Here is a 19,400-nt window from a genome sequence, read left to right as displayed (position 1 = left end):
CTGTATTATGCCCCAAATACACTACGGGTCATGAGACTTGACTGCACACAAGGGGCCAATGAAGTCGCAAGGACTCAACCACAGAAAGAAAGAAAGAAATCTCCTCAGTGTAATTCCCACAAGCTGTTTATATTTAGACCACCACATCAGGAAAACCTTCTACCGATCATAAACTTGAATCCACATGCAAAAGCCCACAGAGACATTTAGGCAACCAGTAGGATTCTCTCTGACAAATCTTCTTTCTCTTTTTATAGTCTGTGGGTTTGGAATTTTGGATGTGGCTTTAGAAAACTTTTGCCCAATACAGTGGTGATCAGAACCAGATGTGCAGAGAAATCAGTAAAACCCAGTATCGATATTGTACCTTCCATTAATGAAAAACAGCAAGCAAACAACAACAAAAAAAACCTCTTTACATCCATTAAAAAGGGAAAATTCATCACAAGTAACAAAAAAATGTTAGAGAGAAAACACTTGGCTGAAACCTTTTTTCCTTGTTACAAAATACTGACTCTCTCAAATTAAACTTTCTTTTTAAAATGTTCTGTGGTTTGTTTGTTGTTTGATTTCCCCCTCCCCCCCCCTCAACTGACATGATCCTCTGAAGCACAGTTATCTGCTTTTACGCCTCGGTGCCACCCAGGCCTTTCCAAGCAAATATTGCTTTATTTTATTTTAAGTTTCTTAACAGAGCAAAAGCAGAGTCATTGCAGAAAGAAGCAATGAAACAAAGCAGGACGACGTTGATGGACTTCCCAAGGTCGCTGCAGGTGCCAGACAATGGTTCCCAGGAGGGGAAAATATGGTTGTTTAAAAACAAATTTGGTGCATGTGGCAAGCGTGGATGTTTCCCCGTGAGATCCAAGGTGACATGTATGACGACAGACATAGGAAAGGAGTAAAGGGAAGAAGGGAGAGGGGAGGGAAGAAAGGATGAGGAAGAAAGAAAGAAAGAAAGAAAGAGAAAGAGAAAGAGAGAGAGAAAAACAGATAAAAAAAATTAGGTCATAAATATAGGAAACAAGAATCAAAGGTTTATTTAATTTCGTAAATTAAAATGGCTAAAGGTTAAAAGAAGAGCATTAGCACATTCACACCGACAAAAGGGCCGGTTCAAAAGCTCAGCAATGTCCAAAGCCACAGAGCAGGGTCCAAGCCAGGGTCTGTGAGGTTCGCAAGCAAATGAGATTAAAAACGATGGAACAGAAGGCTCAGCGAGAAACATGGGAAAATGGTTATTTGGTATTTGAAAGGACAACACTGCCTTTTACATTAAAAAAAAAAAAAAAAAAAGCTTTTGGGTAGCAGACAATCCACCTGCCTGTCCCAGTCCTTCCCCCAAAGCCTGTTGTACCAAGGACTTGGATAATGGATCCAGGTGACTAAAACCCTGGAGAAGCAAGAAGGTCTCAAGAAGACAGGACTGACTTTTCCGTTCAGCCTTCCACCTGCTCGTAAACTATTCCAATGCAATCATTATTATTACTGAAAATAATACCCTTATCCTTCCCACCGTTTTAAGGACACTGTACAGATAATGGTAACAAAGGACTCTACATAGTAAATACACATTTTGTCTGCAGGAAATTCCTAGCTATTGCTGTCAAGCAGAGCAGTTCCACGTTAGAGGCCTCAGCTCTGACCTCTTGTGTTGCTCATTCTGAAATCACCATGTAAAAGCTAAACACCATGAAAACAACGAGATGCTAAAGGATAATAATACACAGAGCTTCTTCCCTACTGCAATTTGGCGTGTTTGCCTTCATTTCAATAGAGGCCTGTGGACTGCACGTCAGAATAAAAGTCTAGCCTGCCCTTCCAAAATATTTTTCCCAGTGCTGTTAGTTTGGGGATCAGCTCAGGGAACCAAAGGGTCTGTAAACACCTTGGAAGGCCTAATAGAAACCAAAGTCCTCTACCAAAAAAACCACCAACAACAAAAACCCCAACCCAAAACAACCTAGAGAAACGGTCACAGATCCAACATACCCAGGAATAACCATTTCACTGCAGAGCGCTCTACTTGCCCCTGAACCACAGCACATTCTTCCTGAGAAACAATTGCATCCCCCACACTCCAATTTCTTAGTGTCCCTGTTCATGTTACTGTTGAATTTAGAAGGCTCTGTGGCATCCGAGTTCATTGCTCCTCCTGTTGCCATGGACTACAGTGTATTCCGAAGGCAACAGTGTTCTCAAAATTTGCTCTGCCGGGCATCCCAGATGTCCCGGGTAGTTTTGTTGTCCCACTGGGCATGCAACAAAGGCTAAAAGACAGTATCACCACAGGAGGGTAACAACAGTTGCACACAAAGGAGTGTGGAGGAACAAGACGACTGATCAGGACGTGTGAAGTACTCATTACTTTCCCTGGGAAGACGCGTCACAGGGCAAAGGAACCACTTTCTGCTGTTTCCAGCCTACGTCATCGGACTGTTTGGCTCTGAACTGACCTTAAGGCACTCTCTGCCAAATTACCCTCACTTTCTCCTGCCACATCAGTCACAGTTGTCCTTCAAATATGTGAGGGTAGTAAGGGTTAGCGCTGTTGAAAATGAGAATCAGACAGTAAGTTGCTACACAAGTTACGGAGGGTCCTTCCACCCAAAACTACAGCCTTGCTCAAACACACATCCCAATCTCTCTTTTGCCCCATTTCCCTCCTCCCTGTCCTCATCCTCCCTACTATGCACATTTTCAAGCCCCCACCAACTAGGTCGCTCATAGGTATGCTCAACAACGTTGGGGTTTCGGCACGCAAACTGCACAAAGTCACAGCTGTTTCTTTGGGACGGGAAGGGACTTGGCACAGTGGGGGCAGACCAAGGATTGAATTCTCGGTGCAGAAAACTCTAGGTGTTCTGAAGAAAAGCAGTGAGATTGAGTTAACAATCTAGAAAACAGAATGAAATCAAATCACTCCCTTCCCTGTCAGCACCAACCTTGGCACGAACACGCTTACGCTGGCTGCGCAGCAAGGGCCTGCCTGATTCATTAAAGTTCATCCCTCTGCCTTTAACCAGGCAGAACTTTAATTTACAGGTATTCCAGCAATTTCATCCCTGAGGTTTTGTTTGTTTCTTTTTTTTTTTTCATGGGCATTATTACTACTCGTGTAGGAAAGAAATACCAAGCGTCACCACCTTCCAGCGAGCTGCTGAATTCCTAGCATCTCAGGGAATCTAACAGGGCCTGCTTGTCTTCTGTAGCATCTGGGCTTCGACGTCACTTCTTAAGCACGCTAATAAGTACAGTCTGTCTGAAACAAGACTTTCCAGCAGGATTCTAATGCTATTTAGCTCCTTTTCCCTAATGCCCTATGCAACATTAAAACAGTGCTGTAATTTGATCGCCCTTTCATTTACTAATAAAAAAGAAATACACCTTTAGAGAAAGATTTTAACCCTCTCCCTTTCCAACTTCCAGCAAATTCCTTACACCTTTATTTCTCCAAAGGCTTGCCTGGATGGATAGATGAGCAGTAAGCAAGCTCAAAGCAGATTCAGAAGAGAAACCTGCACTGTGAGAAGCATTGCCCCAGAGATCTGAAAGGTCTCTTTTGCTTTAGTTTAAAGTAGGAATCCTACTTCCGGCACCAGAATTTTTCTAGCCACTGCTGCTCTCATCTGGCAATCCTGCTAGGCCCATACAAAAAGCCAGCATTCCCTGTAAACAGACAAGGCTCTGTCGTGTAGCATTCCTAACAGTGCTAATGCTGTACATACTGTAACACGGACTACAGTACAGGTATGTACACGGCAAAAACTAAGCTTTGGATGGGTAACCAATTGCGATAATGGCTTTAAGCAAGCAAGTTGTCAGGGTTACTCAGGCACATTAAAGGATGCAGCATTGTTGCATTAATTGGAAGCAGAAAACAATGGTAAAGCTCATGACTGCTGTACCTGGGATGACCGTCGGCTGAGCAGAAGTTCGGAAAGCGTAGTGAGCTGGTTTGGACTTCCCTTGCTGGTTTTCAGCTATCACATAAACCTCGTACTCCGCGTTCCAGTCCAGGGACTTGAGCATGACGTGGTCGCTGCCAGATGGAAGTCTGATCTCTGGTTTCCATTCTGAGGAATGCTTCTGCAGAGCAGTGAGATGACAGGCAGGGGTGCAAAACACAGATTAGTAGCCAGCTTTGAGAACACCATAATGGCTAACTAAGAAATGGAAAAGCAGGGAGGTTTCTAAACAAGTACACGCTCCTCAGCTAATTCAGTGGTGCAAAACATCATGTGCTGTTGGCTCTAAGTGGAGGGGACAAGACATAATTAAGTAGACTGTTTCCTGCCCAGAATCCTGTTTTCTGCAGTGTTACCACACCTGAAGAGAATCCCTCAGTTCTTTCTCTCATCTTTGCCACACGACTAGCTTACTTGTATTTCAGAGGGGAAAAGCTGCAGCTTCTCTATGTCTCACCCTTGCAAAGCACTTTAAGAGCGTTCTTTCATGTCTCAGTATGTCAAATTTAAATCATCTGAGAGACAGATTTACCTCTTAACACGGGTCTGGCCTAGCTTACTGGTACCATTCCAGTCGACACCATTTAAAGGAATTTTAAAAAGTGCACACAAATAGCAACTTTGATAAAGGCTGCTCCAGTTTCAGGGAATGCAGAGGTACATTTCACCCAGATGAATTTGAAAACCCCACTGCCAAGGTACCTTGAGACAGCCTTAGGCAGGTTTCTGGGACTGGAGCGTGCTAACAGGCTTTTCATCTCTGCTGGCAGTTATGGTTCTGTAATACTAGACTGTCCTTTTGACATTCCAAAGACTCTCCCCATTCTAAGAAGCTCTAGGTAACCTAAAAAGCTCAAAATTATGGTGGCAACGAACACCCGGGATTTCTAGACTGCAGTGCAAAGTTTGCTCTGTGACTGTACTTGTAACATAGAAAGAAAAGACTACTTATAGCTCATACGGACTGAGTTCAGCAGCACAGCTGCCAGACTCATTCACTGAGAGAGTGTGCTGCTTTCTTAAGAGCTGGGAAGCTCCCACATTTCAGCTCAAACACGCTGGTACAGCTGAGCCATCCCCAGACATATTAAAACTGAGACAATAGAAATAAGCTTCAATATCTTCCGGGAATTCTTTCTGCTGCCCTGAAGAGCTTCACATTCTCACTGACAATCTCTCAAGGTCCTGTTTCTCAAGGATGTGCTAAGCAATCTCTGACTGGGTGCTCTGCTTTTTTCCCCCATTTTCCCTTCGTAAGAAAAAAACCCCATCAAACACCACCTAACACAAAACAAGAGCCACATTCAGATTACAACAATACCAGCTGCTCATCGCAGACACTCCTTCCCAAAACTAGGGCTAGGTGTTTTGCTCAGAGAATCATGTGTTTTGCAATCCTGGGTAATTTACAATGAGACCTGATTAAGTTAGGGAACTGATTTAAGTTAGGGAAGTGACTACAATGAAGGTCCTATTCCATAATTTGCAGAGTAATTTGGTACTGAAAAACCCATTCATTAGTCAATCAAATAAGGCATTTTCAATGACCAACAGGAAGTTATGGTTAGGTACATATCTGCAGGTGGGCCATGCTCTCCAGTATGAGCCTCTGGTCCCCAGCTGTTTCAGTTGATGCTGGCAATCCCATCTCAGAAGTTATGAAATGGAAGAAGACTAAGTGCATGTAATTGCCATATGCTCACAGTTCTACAGATGGAGAAATCATCTTTCGCAGTCAAAGCGAAAGGAAAAAAAAAAAAAAGAGACAAAGGTTTTATGCGTTGCTTCTGTTTGTGTCATACCTCGTGCCCCATACACTTCCACCACCCCTGCCAAGCACGCACTCCCTACTGGCCTACCTACAAGACCTTAGCGTTAGGGCTGTCGGCCTACATAGTGAAGCCAAAGTACTGAACAGGCTAAATACAAGTCAGGCTTGAGTGTCAGTCATACTTACAGCTTTGTATTTGATCAGATAATGTCTAATTGGGGAGCCACCATCGTCTTGCTTGATAACATTCACTTTAATGGAGTTTCCGTCATCTCCCATCTGACCTTCCAGTTTGGGTGCGCTGGGTTCCCCTGAAACAATGTTGGATTTACATTTAATTGCCAAAATATTCAGCAGGGAAAAAGTACTGATTTTCAAAATCAGAAAAACCATTTATTACACTCCGCTGGCAGGGTATCAGCCTCACTCCGACCCAGACGACTGTGCACAGGTACACAGCCGAGGGCACAAACATTTGCAAGACCCAAGTATTTCTTCAATTTGGTAGTTTGTTTCCACCGATACAAGGTACCATTTGTGTGCGTGCCAGAATGGAGTCAGAGGCTAAGTAAGAGTCCCCATCATTCCCCAAGAATATCCTAGAGCAATGACCGGTTCCACGTTTCTTTTGTTGTAAAACACTGATGTGGAACACCTCAAAGATCACAAGATAGGGTTTGTGGCAAACAGGCAGGCTGCACCTGTGGAACGCAGATGTAAAGAGCATCGCTGAAAAGGGACATCACGCCTGTCACACCGACCCGTGTTTGCACTCTGAACGTCGTTTAGGTTTTACAGTTGCTGGACCAGAGACTCAGTGGTGTGCTCGCTTAAACGGGCCTGGAAAAAGTGATTCCCAATCACAACTGCACATCTTTTCACTCAGCTTACACTGGCATAACTAGTTGCAATGAATACAGGCTGGGGAAAACCAGACCCCTTTCACCCTTCTGTAACCACCATTTTTAAAAGAGAAAGGTATCATTTCCCAATTTTCACCCCTGACATCAGCAGAAAACTGAAATGCTGTTTGCTTCTGCGGGGCACACAGATGTACACCCGCATCCTTTCACAGCCATGTCTCTACAGCTGCTTTTCCTAGCCACCTCCTCCACAACCTGCACACACAACCTGCAGAGCGTGGCTCCCCAATCCCAGCTCAAGTAATTCCTTCCTGCACCTTGACTGTAACACCTCTCCTAAAAGTCACATCCACAGATGAGACCCCAGGGACCAATTGTTTCCAAAGTGCTCTGACAGCCTGCAAATTTACTACACGCGAGGCATTATTACCTATTTATTTGGTTGTGTGGAAAAAACTCCCACTGAACAACCCACCGTCCCCACAACGTAAGTATCAAATCGGCAGAACCACCTACATGAAGAAAGAGAACTAGTCGCTCTTCTGAAGGTGACACAGACCACAAGAGAGCTCAGATCCTGCTAACCTTCCGTCAGCGCCGGGATGATTGCTTGGCTCCTTTTTACGTAAAGGGCCAGAAAGGCTTGGGTTCCTCTATGCCAGTGCTTATCTGTGCTTGGAGACGGGGTTATTATTTCTACAGCCCTGAAACGTCCCAAGAGTTAAGATGCCAGACAAAGTCAGTCAGGCTTGACAGAATTCATCACAGATACTGCTGAAGCTTGCTAGGTCGTTTTACAGTACTTACTGACTGACTTAATGTCAGCTCTGTGATGTAGTCTAAGTGCTTAAGCCATGAATCTTGGGCTTAAAAGCTTCTAGAACTTTTGACAATTTTAGCTGCTATTCTCTGGAAGCTCTTCTGCCCAATTTCATTGCAGGTAATTTGAGCAAAACCAACACTGCAATTATTTGCAAGTTAAAAGTCACAAATCAGCTGCAGTTGGCAATTCCAGCAAACTCCTGAGATTAATTACCCTCTGCTGGCTCATCTCATTACAGGGCCCTAATTCTTACAGGTATTTCATATAACAAAGTGGTTGAATGTAAAAGCAAAAGATTCCCATACCTTTGTTTAGCCACATAGGCAGTTTGGAAGTACTTCTGTTTATTGATCTGAGTGGTGAATAGCTCATTTAGAGCTGACTACAGGAAATTTATATCCAGAGAACACAACAGCCAACGCACATCCCGCGTTTTGCTGTGCACCTTGAATCTAAATACACTTCCCAAACGTTTGCATCCACAAAAGTTTGCAGAGGTTTGCTAATGCTCAGCACACAACTGCTCTGGCTCGAAACCACCTACAGTTCTGCTAAAGCACCTCTGTCCTGGCTGGCAGTGCCACGCGTGGTTTGGACAACGGGCTTTCTTCAACACAAGCTCCCAGATACCCCAGGGTGTGGTTTAATACAAATGAAAGCTGATCTAATCCTCAGCGTATTCCAAACAGAACAATAGCGAAACATTGACATTCATGATTTAAGAGACTGAACGTAACCAAATGAGAACAAAACCAGGGCATTGAAGTAATTTGTGACTTTTAGAAAGCTCAGCCTGTTGCCTAGAATAAAACTTTCAAGACTCAGTTCTGTTTCATTATTATTTCCTTTCACTTTTAGTATAAGCCAGTAGTTGTATTCAGATCAACTTGGAAAGATAACCAGTCACGAGTATTTACAGGAGCTTCTGTCAACCCCAACAAATTCTGAATTCCACATCTGTTCATCCGGATTTGTATTCAGCTCCTAATGAAGAGCACATGCATTTCTGGCTGAGCAAAGAAAGGTGAATCTTCCAGTACCTTCCAAAGTTGATTTTCAGAAGTAGTTTCAGCCCTTCTCCCTCACCCTTCCCCTCCAAAGATGGAATTCAAGCACATTTTTCTTGGTGTGAAACATCAAACAAAAAACTGTAAGATCTAGACTGAAACATTTTAAGATTAATTCCATTTTCTGGCAGGCTAACACATGCTCTACCATACCAACTGTCCCTGGAAGGTAACTACAACACAGAGCTCTTCGACGTGAGATACGTACATCGGTGTTTCACAACACAGCAATTTCTCTTAAAGATGTAAAGAAGAAATGCTCCTTTTTTCCCTGCGACCTTTTCATTTTCCAAATCCTTGCCTCTGTCTATGTCCCCATTACAAGACTCCCACGATACAAGCTGGACACTCAGGAGCCATATTCCACCCTGTGACAGGTTTCTCGGTGACTGTACACTGAAAACAAAGGCAATGCTCTCAAGGTGACCATGGAGCTGCCCTTGCAGGGACCTCTAGGCGGTTTGAAGGTTTTCCTGTTTATGTTACAAGAAGTGCTGTGCACTCCTCGGGAGTTCTCCAGGTTCACACAGTATGGGACCACTCATGTCTCGAGAAAGGACAAGAGAATATTGTGTTTTACTCACGGCCACGTTTCCCATCTATAGACAAAGGGGTGGATTTTTACCTTTACTAACAGGCTGCGTATTTGAAAAGCCCTTCCTGCCCATGTTTCTCCTACAGTGCACTGCAGCTTGAAAATTAAATGGGAACAAGCAACTCCTAGATGAGCAGGAATACCTCACCTACGCATATGGGAAACAGATTAACCAAGCAATCACATTTTTTTCTTTCCTCAATCTTAGAAGAAAAATACCACCACAAAGGTTACTGGTTTTGACTACTGAGTTGACAAGGCTATTACTGCAATGATTGTGTCACAACTATTAGCCAATAATTAAGTGATACCTGAAGTAAATGCCTTACCCTACCATTTTTTCCACAGAAGAACTAGATCCCAGTAACAGCTGGGGGCAGGGCACTCACAGCTACTTGTTTTGCTAGACACCGAGCCACTTGACACTGATGACACATTTACGAGCAGCAACGCTCGTGTTGCCCTATTTGTGGTAGACCTGATGGCTCCACTGATAACTAGACAGTACCAGATGAAGATTTTCCCATCCTCACCTCAGAGAGATAATTAGAAATCATTAAAGGGATCCTCAAGTGATACAGGAACACTATAGTTATAAAATCTGACCTCTTATCTAACACAGGTAAAATTTTTTTCCACTGATTGAGCACCAAGACTAAAATGTGAAGAAACCTCCTTTGGACTCTTAATAGATTTTAAATATCAGAGATACTGCTGTACCTTACACGCAGCCATTCCAATGATTAATTACCCTCTCTGCTGAAACTCTTCTTCACTCTGAATTTTCTAGCTCCCGATTCCTTCCTTCCCCAATAGCTGAAACACTTTGGTTCTGAGAACCATTCTCTTCAAACAGGAGATTATGGACCCCTCCTAACAGCTGAAACCCAACAGGTACAGCAGTGCAAGGCTTAGTGAAGAATGCTTCAGTTTTCTCCCCAAAAACAGGTGGCAATTAATTTAACTTAAGCAGGAAGATGTAATCCAGATACATGGCTGTAAAATTAAAAATGGGTTAGTGTGGAGTTTCAAAGGAGGAAGAAGCTTAGTGCGAAAAGTTTAGTCCAGTAGAATCAGCATCCCTATAATGAGACAAAGTGCCAGTAGCTGAAGAGAAAAAGGTTGTTGTCAGAAGGTTAGAGAAGAAACATGCTTACGGAACATGCATCCTCCCCACAGGACGGGGGCTGAAAAGCAAAAGAGTATTACGAAGGTGGGCTACATGCCTGGGAATTTCCCATTTACACCGAGCTGACTGGACGTATTGCAGAAATCTGCCTGCTCCACCCATAAAACGTGGGATCCTTGAAGAATCCCCCTTGCGATGCTGCTACACAGCTCACGGAGAGCAGACAGCTCCCAGCGTGCCAGCCTTCCTCTGTAAAATCATTGTACAAACACTTATCCACTTAGAATTCACTCTGCTACAGAAGGAGGGATGCAGGATCTTATACTTTCGCTCTGTGGTGCGACAACACTGAGCGATAAGGTGCCACCTGGCTCCGACGTAACTCAGCCCAGCAGCGAGATCAAATAATGCAAGTGGACCCCCCCCGGAGGGCAGAAGACAAGCAACAGGGTCTGTTCCAGCTCTCGCATCTTCTGGGGTTCTGGGGATTTATATTTTCTTTCCAGAACTCTTTATTGTTACACCCACAAAATGCTGCGCATATGCACAAAAAAAATCAGACTCAAGCTCTTTATCACTCATCTCTCCAGATAATGACATCAGGAAAGACTTCTGCTGCATTGGTTTGTCTAATATCAGATTTTAGGGCAGAAACATCTTGCTGGCCAGTATGAGACACAAGACACCGGGACTAGGTGGCTCCAGCCTTGTAGCTCCCATCTTCCTAGGAAGCAGCACAAACATTTTCCTGCTTTCCGTGACGGCTACCCAATTGCTGCACTGTACCGGATTGCAGCGGGGGTGCCAGGACCTGTCTACGTGTTACCGCGTGGCCTTTCTTCTCCAGCAACCGAGTCTGTAACTTGCAGAAAGGAAGACAAGGCTTTCCTCTGAAAAGAATACAGGGCGGGATGTGCATGAAATCATAGTATGGGAGAAGCTTTTCTGTTGAAAAGGCCATTAAGGTCATCAAGTCCAGCCGCAGTTGGCAGTGAAGCGTTACGACAGCGCTGCCCTCTCAGGGTACATGTCATTGGTAATCCACTGTTAAGTGCAGAGATCCGTTCTCTGGGCTTAGATGTAACTCACGTTCAACCTGACCAACGATATTTGAAATAAGGAACTGGGAGGCAGGCTCCTGAAGCCTGAATCCCTAGACATGTGAGGGTAGCTGAGGACAGTGCTCTGAGCCATTACATTTTCAAATTATTTTTTATCCACTCCTGCTAAGCCATTAGCATCAACAATCTCCTGCTGCAGGGAAGCAGTAAATGTTTCCTGGTATCCTTTCACCATTGTTTAATTTAAATTCAAAGTGCTTCCTCGATCTAATATTAGTCTGATATAGCTGGATTTCAGAAAAAAGTTACCTGGTCTTAATTATCTGATTTTCAGGGAGTGCCACAAGCACCAGGACTGGATGCAACTATAGTGAAAACTTGAGGTGGGGAGGGAATATGAACAAGCAGCAGAAACTTTTCCCTAGTCACAGGGCACTGAATGTGTTCTGGAGCCCAGAAGTGACAGCAGTTCAGATGAAAGACCTTTCATCACATCTGTTGCCCACTGCCACCAAATGTGTTCCTTCTGCCCCCCTTTGAAGAGCAGCTCAAATCGGTTACTACGGAACTGCTGCACTTCAGACTGCGAGCTGAAATCCTTGCCAAACTGGCACCAAGGAAAGATCCTGCATCCTTGCAGGGCTTGGAGAACACAGGCGCAATCTACGGTAATTTCTATGGCACACGGACATGGAAGCAAACGATTTCTGCAACTGTCACGTAAGACAGGACTAAGATGTGACCTACAAGTGTCACAATTTGAAACAAACATCAGCCATACCTATGGAAAGTCTCCACGAGAGGAAAATATAGACTGGTGAGAGAGAATAGGTAGGGAGTCTCCAGAATGCACACAAGAGAAGCAAACTTCAACAATCAAAAATAAGGAACAAAAACAGAAGAACATGCAAAAATGAGACAACCAAGTCTTCAGTCCTCCTGGGTTTCAGCCAGAGAGAAAAAGAGATTAAGGGAAGAGGGGCTACTGTCATGCATGCAGTCACGTGGGAAGGTTACTGGTGTTAGTTTTGTTTTCCTGGTAAACCCCAGCCTAAACCCTTTCCTGGTGGTGGTCCAAGACAATAAGGTGATTTCAGAATTCATAGATTGGAAAAAGCCAATTGCATCCTGGTTTTCAAAATTATTCGTTTAGTTGGGGAAGTAGAAAAGCCAAGTTTGCCTCCCTCCCCCACTTCAGATTATGCACAGAGTATGAAGTGAAGTTGTAAAAAAAATCGATGGTGTAGCAATTCTTTTCACTACCACACACTTGGAGACTGATTTCGTCTCCCGAATATGCAAGGGTCAGTCATTTGCTTCTTGATTTCATGGAGATCACCAGCTACTGCCGCTGGTAAAGGAGTTTAGATGAAATCCCTTGCCAAAGTTGAGATGTAGTGTGGGAAGAATGAGGTGCTCTGGCAAGCGAGGTGCAGTAGTACCTCTGATGCAAACTGTGCAAAATCTAGCTCCCACCATGTACTCTGTGTGTGCCTATATATACCTCTTTGCAAAAACAGACCTCCCACTCTAGCTGGGCTTAAGTTTTACTCCCAACAGAAAAATTTCTTTCTTGAATCATGATGTGACACGCTTACCAATAACTACATCTCAGAGAGAGGGAATTTCAGATCTGAGACAGGGAATTTCAGATCTTTTTGATGGGCTACTAAATATGTATAGCATGGATGTCTGTGTGTATATATCTATATAAACATACAGGGTCAAAATGTTGCTAAAGCAACAGGAGATACGGTGTTCACATTATCTGAGCATCTTACCCACACTCTCCCATCAATTAGCAGTCTGTAGTTGGCACACTGGTACCCTGAAACTCAAATTATTTTTGCCACCGGTGTTAAATGCCAGAGACACTTCTAGAAGATTATTAGGATGCTGACTGCTCGATTCTGATAGTTAAAGAAGCAAATGACTGAGCCACATGATTTTTGTCTCTCTTTTTTTTCCCCCCCCAAGTTTTTTCGAGGTCAGTGTGGAATACTAAAGGTGAGTTCTTCACATGCAGACAGTGGTGAGCGACTTCTCCAAAAGGCCTGTAGAAGGATTTTGGAGCGATGGAATTTGGAGATCCCTGGTCACTGACCAGAGAGAAATCCTCACCCCAAATCTAGGCAACCAATCAGAACAAAGTGTTTTACCTTCTGTTCACCAGCGTGGACGACATCATCAGCACCATGCAAGCCACATGACAAAGTCACATGATACGCACGCACATGATTGGTTGAAAGGAAAGTGGAGGAGGTCACATGGAAAATACAAAAAAATTAAAAAACTGATGTAAACAATGGGCAAGGGAAAAATCAACAACAGAATTACAGACTAAATAAAAGAGAAACAAAATTAAATTAGCCAGCATACATCAGAAACACCGGGGAGACAGTAAAATTGCCTGGAAATATAACAGTATTACACCACAGAAAACACGGAGTTATGACCTTGTGAGTGTTAGGCACAGCTGCATCACTGCTTATTAATACCAAGCCAAAGAAGAAACAGTAATTACTGTAGAGTGTGTGCCAGAACTTGGCCAGCTGAAGGACTCCACTAGACTGTTGGAAAGAAAAAGGGAAGACATTGTTATTCAGAAACAGTCCAGGCAGCAGAGGTGGTCAAAATCACAGCCCACGCAGTTCAGTGAAGACAAACCTCAGCATTTCATATTCATGTGTTCTCCCCTCTGCAGAAAGAAATGTCTTCCTAAATATCAACAACAATAACTGAAAAAGAGAAAAACCTACTACGTGTATACATGCATACATTTCCAAGGACGGAGCTTTTGACGGAAGGGCTGCAACCAGAATTTGGTCAGACACAGTTATCACTCAGAGAGCACGAGCTGCGTCCAACACACGCAGCCTGAAGATTCAAGGAATGGCATGAATCACATCCAATGAATTGCACTGATGATTTCATGTGTGCAAGGTGTTATTCTGTCACCGAGAGAGGAATGAAGTGCTCTGCGCTGGAAATTCATTACAAAGATGGCACAAGGGAGACAGCTACTGCTGAAAGAGATGAAACATGTGCAGGTTGTGTGACAGTGGAATGGAAAAAAAAAAATCAGTTGTCAGACTGGAGGATACCACTAGCTCCATGCTCTGTTTCCCTTCCTAAATTTCTATCGACTTTATAACCTGCATTTTTTATGATCGGTTCTCTGTCTCATCCTAACGGGGCTACTTCACACTGCTCTGGTGCTTCCCTGCTAATTTGGTGTTAAGAGAATTAAACCCTTAATCTCTCAGGTGCTTGTACCTGACAGTATATTGAGGGCATACCATTCCTGGGGAAAGAACGGATGATATGGAATGTAAAATAGATTTGTTATATCTAAGCTTTCAATTCACCATCTCTAGCTATAGACTCATGGAACTCTAGGCAGGTGCACCATGAAGGAGGGAAGGTTAAGAGTTACTGTGAGATTGTCTGGAAAGGCATTCAATGTATCCCACTTCTGAGGAAATGCATTTCCAAGTACCCAGTAAGCTTAATACAACATGAGATTTAAAAAACAGGTGAGAGAGGTTGCCTCTGAGACCACTTCCTCCTGAGAGAAAGCAGTATTAGAAAAAATTAGCAGTACAAATACAACCGAAAGCTGCTTCAGATGAGGCTTCTAAGACACAGAAGACATTTGGAAATACTGTCTTTAACTTAAAACCTTGAAATTCAGGCTCTTGTCAGGGGTAGAAGTCAGGCAGTCAGAACACTGCTTGTCTCAGAGCTTGCAAGAGGAACAAGGCGCTGGTACGCACAGGCTTCTATTCACAGGCAGTGCTTACATGAATCTGAAAACACAAGGGCTCTCACAGTCAGCTCTGTCTCTCCCAGGACTACTGGACCAAGGAAACTCATAAAAATGTCTTTTACAGGTAGTTATGATCAGGGCTTGTTACAAGATACAGACCACTGACCAACTTACTTGTAGATCACGTTTTGAAAAAGCACGAGAGGGAGAGATGCACCATTGTCTGGTCTGTGAAAATTCTCCCTAACTCCACAGCTAACTCCATCCAAGATGTGTGAAAAATGAATTAATGAACAGCTGCTATCAAACTTTCACTTTTTATGTAAACAGGCTTCACACCCACACATCTATCTTCTGTGGCCAGGCCCATTTCTTGGGGAGGGAAACTGCAAAGCAAAAAGACTCCCTGGAAGCCCACGTGACCTTTTTCCCCAAGACTGCAATCTACTTTGAACTGACTGGATGCACTGTGCAAGTTAACACAGATTTTATAGAAAAAAACCCACTTGGCTTTCCACCTGCATGTCTCGTTTGATGTCCTCCACCTCATCCTACAGCATTTCAATCTGTTGGCCAGTATCTAGTAAATATGACACAAGTTCATACAGATTCTGGAAAAGTGGGAGATTAGATAGAAAAAAAGACCCAAATTAGTACCTCAACTGGGAAAAAAAACCCAAACACCCACACTTTTTCAAGTGACCTCAGACATTTGCTAGGCAAAACAGATCCCACAGTGAAGAGAGCTGCAAGAAAACCTTCATTACTGCCACTGATACAGAACTATTTATCCGAGCAAGCTAAGAGGATTAAGTCAAAGGAGATTCATGTTTCTAAACCTCTGACATGACTATAGACATCTCCCAAATGTTACTGATCACATGAGGTCAAAAACTCACTGAAGTCAGTGAAGAAACTCTCTGCAGCTATGTTAGGTTTCAATCACACCCACTGTTTATTTTCCCGACTTCATGATGCTACACAGCAGCCCTCAATTTCCAGTTACTCTTGGTTTCATCCGTTTAACCACTGAGGTTAGGTTAGGGTAAGACACAGGATCATTCAGCAGCATCAGTGATTAAATGATGCAAAGTTATAAAAGCACCTGCCTTATGCCAATGCCCTTTTATGCTGTGGAAAGTAGCATATTCATACACTGAAGAACTCAGCATACAAAACGTGCCCACTATCTGCACAAATTGATTATGCACACAAATGACAACGAGGCAGTGAGAGGTCAGATCTGCTTCTGTTCAGTACAGAAGCCTGAACTTCAGTGCAGGTGAAAATGGAAACCCCACCACCATCCCCCAGCAAAATAAAAAGTGTGGAAATTCCTTCTCATGAACTAGCTCTGAGTAGCTTTTCTGGGTAAAAAGACCATTTCTTTTTAAGGAACAAAGACTGTTCTTCAAAACATTAACACGACATTTTCCCTCACAGGTAAAGCTCTCTCCTCGCCCCACATGTGAACAGCCATAGTGGGGTCTCTGCCTCCTAAGAAACAAAAGGTTATTAGTCAACCTGCTGGTTGCCACCCTTCCCCCCCTCCACCCCACCCTCCAAGTCTGACTCAAACGAAAAGTGATCTTCAGCAGTACAGACCCACTGCCGCTTCAGGTGCACCAGGGGCTGCCGTTTGGCACGATGTATACGTGGAAAACACTGCAGAAAAAACAAGCATTCGCCATGGTCGCTGGCAGATAAAAGGATGTTTCATGCAAGGGGTAAGACCATGGGATGTGCCAGTCAGAAATGCAGCGGGTTTTTTGGTTTTTAATTCCTTTGACAGTTCCAGACTAGCCGTACTACCCCCTCCCTCCATCCCAAACCCCAGAACAGTCACATACGTCATGCTTTTAGTGTTTGCCATTTGGAAGCGATGAATCGTTTCTAATCCACTACAGGTAAACACACAGGTCTTCAAGATAAAGACCATATTCACAGAAATACACACGTTTTATTATGACAAGTCACAAGAAAAGCATTTGGCTTTGTAGAAACGATTAGTTTTTCAAAACACACATATGCACCACGTAAACCTCTCTCTCCCTTCAGCGTTTGTCTTCCAGGACTGCGCTGCATTTCTATGTTTGGCTTTCATACTGCTGTGTGATTGGCTCTAAATCTCCTCCAAACAGGGATTAAAAATCACACATTTGTTACACCCACTCAGCATCAGGAAGGTGTGTCACTGACCTCTTAACAGCCAGTGTATAACAGACACTTCAAAAGGGGTCTTTTACATACAAATCAGCTAAGGTGAGTCGTAGCTATTTTTCCTTAGAGGACTCGGATCCAGCATTAAAGTATCTGCTGATGGGACTCAGTCTCACTAGGAATGGCTATCTAACCAACAAGGTACTCAGCAAGAACTGACGGAATCTGCGTCCAATTCCCATGTCAGACACGGACTTCTTGGGAAGTCCTAGACCCCTCTTAATGCAGGCAGGGCATCAGTGCAGAGCTGGGGCAATGCTCCCTCTCCCCACAGCCCTCTATGACATTCTACCACCTCATTTTCACCTTCCTGTGACATCCAACATCCATAGCTGTAGTATCACCTGTACCTCCCTAAATACACAGAAAATAGAGCAACGCAAGGTAGCAAGAAGATTATTTAGTCCACATCCATTTTGTGAAGGCAGCTTTTATGCTGAAACCACGAAAAGATTCCTTTTGGAAACCGGAATTTTGGAAATTTCTTTCTTTTTGCCTCTTTCTCTCCCCCACCGTATTTCTTCTAAACTTGGATTTCCATTTTTTTACTGCATGCTTGGTAGGACAACAAGAAGAGGAGGAAGAGTGGTACCATGCTGGGCTCTTAACAGTTACATGCTCACACAACACATCAATGCCGGATTGTTGGTTAATTCTCAAAATAACGCGGTACAGTGCTTTAACTCCCTCGATAGAAGGGCTACAGCATAACAAATAGCACTCTGGACCAAAGGGGAGCAGTTCTCATCGACTCACTTGGTGGCTCTGAGCTTTCGGATTCAACAAGAGGCTGAGTTGCTATGGAAACATGAAGGATAGATAGGACATGTAAATGTGAAGTGTACCATTAGGTAAGTTACAAGAGGCAGGGGTAGGGGTGAGAAAAAAAATAAGGGAGGAGGTCTAATGAGGAGAGAGTGGGAATGACACTGAATCCCTTGTGCCAAATGTGCATCACCTGAAGAGGCTGCAAAAATTGTGCTCTGCTACCGCTGTTTTCCTCAGGGATAGTTGTGCTGCCAGACACAGGCCCCTCCGGGTGAGGGGGAAGCCAGCCAGCACTGCATGGTTCCTGCAGCATGCCACAGCTCCAAGGGTCCCTACTGACGCTTTTTCATACTGAAGTGCTTTGAAGCTCTGAATCCAATTTCAGAGACAGCTACAGCATTTTTGCCTACTTTTGGTCCAAACAGCAACCTAGGTTCACATGCTGCTAGTCCATTAAATACTGGGATTTCTGGAATACCCTCTAGAGCAGGACCCCATTGCTAGCTTTTGCCCAACTATAGAAAACAAAGGAGCAAGAACTAATGAGAACTAACCCTCCTGATACACTGTTCTGTCTCATCGCCATGGACTACGGCCAGGGAACAGGCAGAGAGGAAGAAAAAACAATCTAACAGCCCAAAAAGGCATGAGCACCCTTGAGAAATAAGGCAGTTTTGACAGAAGGCCACAGACTGAAAGCCCCTTGGGAATGCTGCTAAGCATTCCACTCCCAAGAGCAAAAGCAGAGTGTATAAGCACTGAATACAAGGATTACCAGGACAGAAGGATAAAAAAGAATGTGTCTTCTTCCAAAAGTCATGGGACGGACGCAGCATGAGACACACGAGCTGCATGGGATTTCTCTACTATTGTATTTAACATCCTTAAAACCAAAAGAATTGTGACTGTCGTGTCTTCGTGACCAGGCAGAAAACTACAGCTACAGAGAGTGGTAAATCAGACGTCTTGAGGGGCAGCAGAGCAGCCCCATGGAAAGAGATCTGTGGGCTTGGGTTGATGGCAAGTTGAATGCGAGTCAAGGAGGGGTATCAAACGATTAGAGTGTGTCCAGAGAAGGGCGACCAAGAAGGTGTAGGGTCTCAAGGGCAAGATTTCGGAGTGGCTGAGGTCACTTGGCTTGTTCAGCTTGGAGAAGCAAAGGCTGAGGGGTACCTTCAGCACAGTCTACACCTTCTCTCAAGGGGGGCAGCGGAGGGGAGGTGCTGATGTCCTCTCTCTCTCTGGGGACCAGCAACAGGACACGAGCGAACGGAATGAAGCTGCATCAGGGGAAGCTCAGATTGGACATTAGGAACAGGTTCATTACTGAGAGGGTGGTCAGTCACTGGAACAGGTCACCCAGCAA

At 44.0% G+C, this 19,400-nt stretch overlaps 1 protein-coding gene across 1 annotated transcript in view; it reads right to left on the bottom strand.

Annotated features, from left to right (window-relative positions):
- NCAM1 (neural cell adhesion molecule 1) overlaps positions 1-19,400 on the bottom strand; it is a gene marked incomplete at its 5' end in the record, with an annotated part of 58,100 nt that overhangs the window by 13,723 nt on the left and 24,977 nt on the right. The window contains 2 exons of the mRNA XM_010155662.1: positions 3,909-4,089; positions 5,926-6,050. Coding sequence (XP_010153964.1) covers positions 3,909-4,089; positions 5,926-6,050 — 306 coding nt within the window. The remainder of the gene's footprint in view (positions 1-3,908; positions 4,090-5,925; positions 6,051-19,400) is intronic.

Source organism: Eurypyga helias, unplaced genomic scaffold (assembly GCF_000690775.1).
Source record: "Eurypyga helias isolate BGI_N326 unplaced genomic scaffold, ASM69077v1 scaffold7647, whole genome shotgun sequence".
In the NCBI taxonomy this organism is placed as follows: Eukaryota; Metazoa; Chordata; class Aves; order Eurypygiformes; family Eurypygidae; genus Eurypyga; species Eurypyga helias.
This window is presented reverse-complemented; position numbering and strand designations above follow the sequence as displayed.